Source organism: Trichechus manatus, unplaced genomic scaffold (assembly GCF_000243295.1).
Source record: "Trichechus manatus latirostris isolate Lorelei unplaced genomic scaffold, TriManLat1.0 scaffold00124, whole genome shotgun sequence".
NCBI classification, from domain to species: Eukaryota; Metazoa; Chordata; class Mammalia; order Sirenia; family Trichechidae; genus Trichechus; species Trichechus manatus.
This window is the reverse complement of record NW_004444060.1, coordinates 6402603-6409719: the sequence shown is the minus strand read 5'-3', so window position 1 is coordinate 6409719 and position 7117 is coordinate 6402603. Positions and strand designations below refer to the sequence as shown.

General features: G+C 34.6%; 1 protein-coding gene across 2 annotated transcripts in view; it reads right to left on the bottom strand.

Moving 5' to 3' along the window:
* CDH12 (cadherin 12) overlaps positions 1-7117 on the bottom strand; it is a 541757-nt gene that overhangs the window by 289091 nt on the left and 245549 nt on the right. For both annotated transcript variants that reach the window (XM_023738882.1, XM_004384606.3), the window contains one exon: positions 2953-3247. In XM_023738882.1, the coding sequence (XP_023594650.1) occupies positions 2953-3247 (295 nt within the window). The remainder of the gene's footprint in view (positions 1-2952; positions 3248-7117) is intronic.

Below are 7117 nucleotides of genomic sequence, written 5' to 3'. Positions count from 1 at the left end.
TATACGTATACACACACACATATATATATGCCTAATAGTATATGGAAACCCTGCTGGCATAGTAGTTAAGAGCTACGGCTGCTAACCAAAAGGTCAGCAGTTCGAATCCACCAGGCACTCCTTGGAAACTCTATGGGGCAGTTCTACTCTGCGTGAGTTAGAATCGACTCGATGGAAACGGAGTTTTAATAGTATATAGAATAAGATATATATGTATATATAATCTATTGATTCTGTTTCCCTGGAGAACCTTGACTTTTACAGTGGGCGTTATATTTGTCTTAGTTACCTAGTGCCGCTACAACAGAAATACCACAAGTGGATGGTTTTAACGAAGAGAAGTTTATTTCCTCACAGTCAAAGTAGGCCAAAAGTCCAAATTCAAGGTGTCAGCTCCAGGGGAAGGCTTTCTCTCTGTTGGCCTTCTCATCAGTGTTCCCCCAGACTAGGAGCTTCTCGGCGCAGGGACCCCGGTCCAAAGGACACGCTCTGCTCCAGGCACTGCTTTCTTGATGGTATGAGGTCCTCCTGTCTTTCTGCTCAGTTCTGTCTTTTATATCTCAAGACATTGCCTCAGGATACAATCCATTCCTGTAGACTGAGTCCTGCCTTACTAACACAACTGCCACCCATCCTCCCTCATTAACATCATAGAGGCAGGATTTACAACATATAGGAAAACCACACTATACCAGGAATCATGGCCCAGCCAAACTGATACACACATTTTTGGGGGGACATAATTCAAACCATGACATTATTTTAGCATTTATTTAAAAAGAGTTATTGTGCAAAATATTGTCCAAGAATACCTGGGATAACTCATGGCATGTAAACATAGTTTCACAATCAAAAGAAATAGTCCTCAGGTATTAAAAATAAATAAATGAATAAATAAGGGCTCATTGGAAATCAATTTAGATATTTTCTAGAGTCTCTTCTGTAACAGAACATAGTAAAACACTTTAAAGAGTCTGTTTCTACAGATCTTTTTGAAACTTCATGACAGCTCAGCAAATTTGACCCCACCCACTACCTCAAAACCTGGTACCCACTTTGTTCTCTCACTCACCTACCCTCTCTCCTGAGTTTTTAGTTCTATCCCTCTCTTCATGCACTAGCTGTGGACTTCTTACTTAGGGGTTCCAGCTCTGCAGCCCTACTCTTTATCATAATCAGCAAAACAAAAGACCTAACTGCTTAACCAACAAGACAGAATTTTCTTCTTACTGTAAAAGTATGTGTGTGTTTGCTTTAAGGATGCTCTTTTGTTAATAAGGAATCGCTAAGAGTCATAAGGAGCCCTGGTGTCGCAGTGGTTAAGTGTTCAGCTGCTAACCAAAAGGTCAGCAGTTCCAATCCACCAGGCGCTCCTTGGAAACCCTATGGGGCAGTTCTACTCTGTCCTGTAGGGCCGCTGAGTCTGAATCAACTCGAAGGCAACAGATTCGGTTTTTGGTTTTTAAAGATCATAAACTCATGCATATACGCTGATATTCCAATTTATCTGAACCGAAAATCAAACCCATTGATTCCGAATCAATTCCAATGCCTCGCGACCCTGTAGCAACCCTATAGGACAGACTAAAACTGCCCTATAGGGTTTCCTGAAGCAATCCAAATTAATCCATTCATGTATAAATAGCATTGTCTTCTTAAAAGCCTTTCTTTTTCTCAAATTATTAGCTTTACTCCCTCTGTAAAATCAAGGCACAATTAAAAAAAAAAACTTCCCCATTTTTGGGACTACTAACAAAACAGGTCTCTCCCCAAATGTAGTTCTAAATCTCTAGTAATAACAGCACAGAATAAATGAGGTAGCTCCAAAAATGTAGCAGAAACTGAATCGCAGATTTGTAGTCGTGGGTATGCACACTAAAATGTTAAAGCTAAGTGAACTACTCTGAGTTGATTTCTCTGGTCAAGAGGAGAATATGGTCTTTGAATACCTGATAAGGTCACACACACAATTTCAAGTGCATTTGTGGTAAATCCATATGACAACTCCTACAGCCACTAACCTCCTTCTGCCCTTAGGGTAGTCTGTGCGATCTTCCTTGCATATCCTGGATGGTTATAGGGGCAGCTGGAGACTTCTGAGGAATGCCATACTCAGGAAACGTTAGCAATAAGCTCGCACAAAAACTTCAAGTTGTAAGGTAAAATAACAAATGGCTTTAACTTAAAAAATGTGGTAGAAACCAGAAGTTACTTTGAAACAAATTGAGGGTTTGATAGTGAAGACTGAGGAATAAAAAAAATAATTCAAAATGGTTTTTAAAGTTTGGATCCTTTAACTTATTAATGTTATAATACATACTATAGAAGTATGCAAATGTAAGTTGATACTGAAATATAATTTTATATTAAAACTCCAATTATTAAGAAAGATGATGATAATATAGTATAATTGTAAATTTATTCTAATAATAGCATGACAATGATATTTGCTGTCTGGTTGGATGGCATAACTACCGTGGATTACTATACACACATAGGAGAGACTGTCACCCTTCTTGAATCTCTATCAACAGCTACAAAGTATTCAACACACACCTTTCTGTACCCCTTCTAGACTCAGATGCAGTACAAGCTTTGGATAATTATCGTTGAGTCAATAATTACTATCTGTATTTGATAATCTCCAGTACTTTGCAGGTGTCTAGAATTGTAATGAGAATCAATTTAAATGCAAAGTGAATTTTGTAATTAAAGTACAAAAGGATTCTATGAGTTCGGGAAAATCCACAGATTGGAAAACAGGGAAATATGTCTTCTAGTGATTGATCTTAGATTGTAAGAGAAAGAAAAGTTTAAATAGAAAAAAAAAGTTTAAAAAACAAATAATCTTTCGGGTTACAAGTTCAATTTTAGTTGTTTAAGTCAACCTGAAAAAAGTAAATGTTGAAGAGGTCTTGTAGCATGTGAGGGAATTTTAATTTGCCTACTCACCCACAGGAGACATTTCTGGGACACTGGCAACGTAAGGCCCATCCAAGAACTTGGGCTCATTATCATTAATATCCTGCACTTTGATGATGAATTCTGATTCAGGCTCCAAGGGCTTCCTTGTCTCTATGTCCACAGCCTGAGCACGAAGGGTGTAGAAAGGTTTTTCTTCTCTATCCAAGCTCCTTATGGCATGGATATCTCCTGTGGTTTCATCAATGGTAAAAACAGTGCCAGCGCCATCTCCTGAGAGAGTGTACTTAACAGCACCTTCTCCCTTGTCTAAGTCAGAATGGAGCTTTACGAGAAAGACAGAAAGAGAGAAAAGGCATACTCGTTAGAGGATATTCTCACATTAAAAAGCCGTATTTTACAGTGTAATTACTTATCATAAAACTTTAAAACAACTAACATTAAAGCTTTTTCCACTTTTTTAAATTAAAAAATTAACCAAAGTTAAACAAAAATGTACAGTGAACACCCATATATGTTCTGCAGATTCTACATCCATCTTTTACTCTTATTGCTTATCACATATCTATTCTTTCATCTCTCTCTCTCTGTCCATCCAAAGATCCATCTTACTGTTTGATGAATTTTAATCATAAGATGCAGACATTAGAGCAAAAGTGTAGCCCCAAGTATATCAGCATGCATAAAAACAATTAAGTTGAAGATTTGTGTTTCGTTCTTTTGCACTCATTTGAATTTTTTTCACAGAGTGAAATGCAAAAATCTTAAGTATGCCTATTAGTTCATTTAAAAAAATTGTTTTCATAGAGATAAGTAGCTCATAAATACCAATTTATAAACCCTCTAAATGTCCTGAAGATAGAAATCATAGACCTGAATCCAGAGAGAGACAATGCAGAGAAATCCAGAAAACATTTTGCCGTCTTCATTTGAAATGAAGGAGAGATTTGTCAAACCAGGATATTTTCAGGTACGTACGGGAGAGTATTTCATTTTAATAGACTGAATTTGAAAGAGTTACTCAATATTACTCAGCCAAATGGTTGGTAGAATCACTAATTATGCTTTCAGATTCACAGAAAAATGGGTTGTTTTAATTTATTCCATTTATTTGACACCTCATAATATGGATTTTTTTTTGAAAATCAGCTAATTTCTTTTGAAATTTAACACATGTATAGTTTACTATATTGTAGCCTAGAATAAGATACACTTAAATAGTACTAAGCAAGATGGTCAAAGAGAAGAGAAATTATCATTGCGATACTGTAAGTTAGCGTTTCTAAAACTAGGGTCCAAGAATAAATGGAAGAAGGGCATATCCCGAAGATCTATAAATTCTCTAAGATATCTATATCTATAACATCTTTAACTACATCTATTTCTATATGTTTTTTTAATTCAGATGATGATCTAAAATGTCTTTATTATTAGATACAGCCATACAATTTCAATGCCTTAGTTTTTGTTTATCTTTAAAATTTCATTCTAGTCAATGAATCACCCAAAGGAAAGATGCTAAATTCTCAGTGTCTATAACTAATTTGGCCCTGCTTATAAAATTGTATATATGCACTTCCAGTTTGCAAAATTTTTATTACATATGAGCTCTATTTTATCTTAAGGTAGCAAAACAAACAAACGAAAAACTCTTAAACATATTTTAATTATTCCTTGACAAGTAGGGATTCTGTGTATTAGCATTAGTAATATCAAAGCCCAAAAACACATTAAATATAAGCTTGACCTTGGCTACATATTTGCTATTAAACTTAATAATATAGCTTCAGTTCAGTAAAACAATACCATGCTTCAAATGAATGTTATTAAAATGAATTCATTCATTTGATGAATTTATGTTTACTTCAAAATTTGTTATGCATTTGTATTTGTATGCATTGCATAAGAACTATAAGCAGAAGGGTGTATACCTGATTATGTGACACAAAATAAAAAGGACCAGGCAACAATCAGGGGTTATAATATACTGATGTTTCTTTACAAGTTTCTATATATTTTCCTTTAGTTTCAGGAAAAGTGCTTATAAGTGATAGGATTGTTTTTCTCCTAATTTTTTTTACAGACTACTGTGAATCATAAGAACTTTCAAGCATAAAATCAAGCTATAGATAAATGTTCTTTGAACTTAGGAATTTCAAATTGCAAATTTTGACTGCCCTATGAAAGATATTCGATGAAGTGAGTATTGCTTTCTCGTTCATATTTGGCTAAAGATATGAAATAGGCAAAAGCTCAATACAAAGCAATGACTTTATAGACTAGATCTAATAGCCAAAGGCTCCAAGAATATGTGATAATATTGCCAGAAACTAGTCAAAATTCTAGGTAGGTTTTAACAATGTGATCCAAGTAAAGCTACAAAAAATCTTCATTAGCTAAAACCAGAACCATTTTCTTTTCAAACTGACCTAAGAACAAAAAGACAAATGTGTTTTTAGCTCTATCCAAGTTCCAAATTAAATTCAGTCACTGCTACTCCTCACTCTTCCACCTTTTTGCAAGTAATTTGAAGGTGAGTTTTGCATAGATTAAGGAGAGCTTCAGAAGAAATATGTAAAATGCCACTAGAAATTTGAAATGAAAATGAAGTTGATTAATGTAAACCGTATGACAGCATTAGAAGTTTTACAGAGTTTATTGAATTATAATACATTAAAGGAGAATCGCATGCACTATTGTGCATTCAGTACTGATTGACTCAGGCATGATAATATGATTAGCTTAAAGTATAGGTGATATTTTTCCAATTAAATTCTAGTATTAAATAAATGGTGTCCTAATGTTGGGTATTCAAGAGTTTTCTTTATATTAAATATAAAATAATTTATTTATTAGATGATGGTATGAAGTAAAATGAGATTCTACATCATTCTCTTACCTAGAGATTAAAGAAAACCAAAACTGAGTCAATTCAGACTCATAGTGACCCTATAGGATAGACTAGAACTGCCCCATAGGGTTTCCAAGGAGCAGCTGGGAGATTAAAACTGCTGAACTTTTGGTTAGTAGCTGTAGTTCTTAACCACTCGGTCACCAGGGTTCCTACCTAGAGATACATATATAATATGCAGTTTCTTACCTAGATATATATGTATAATATTTCTCTAATTTTATAGCATATACACATGATCTTCAAAAACTGAGATAACATTTCGATAACAAAATGCCATAATCATTTTAAGTATTAATTCAAATTCTTCAGAAATGGTTTGCAATATCTCTGCATTATATTCATTCAATGAAGTTGAATGATTCAATAGAGATTGCCTATTTTTTCCCACCATACACAATGTGATTTTGCGTATGTGTCCACATCTGATTATTTCCTTAAAATAGATTCATAAGAAATTATCAAAGACAAAAATAAAATAATTTCTATGATTCTTAAAGAATGTTGCTAAAATTTTGCCACCTAAAATCTACATTTACTTACTCCCACCAGCAATTTACAAGAAAGATAAAATAGTTAAACATTTAATGCATTTATAATACTAAAACTCAATCAAACCCATTGCTGTTGAGTCAATTCCGACTCACTGCGACCTCTAGGACAAAGTAGAACTGCCCTAGAGTTTCCAAGGAGTGGCTAGTGGATTTGACTGCAGATCTTTTGGTTAACAATCAAAAGCTTAACTATTGCGCCACCAGGTCTCCATTTATAATGTTACAAAGCTGGGAATTAACACCTCAAGTTTACCAATGAGGAAACTGAGATGCAGAAAAAGTAAGAATTTTGTCTAAGAGCGCATAGATGGTAAGGTCTCTCTCTTTAATACTGTGTTCAGTGGTTGACTTTTGGCAGGAAGCGTAAACAATTTGATGCTTTTTTCTTTTTTTTAATTTCTAAATTAAACTATTAACTATATGAGCCAGTTTATTTTTAACAAAAGAAACTAAAGTGTCTTCTAGACTCAAAACTATATATTTTTTAAATTTGAATATGTTGTTGATGTTATTAGGTGCCATGGAGTCATTTCTGACTCATAGAGACCCTATGTACAACAGAACAAAACACTGCCCAGTCCTGCACCATCCGCATGATGGTTGTTATGCTTGAGTCTATTGTTGCAGCCACTGTGCCAGTCCATCTCATTGAGGGTCTTCCTCTTTTTTGCTGACCCTCTACTTTACCAAGCATGATGTCCTTCTCCAGGGACTGATCCCTCCTGATAAC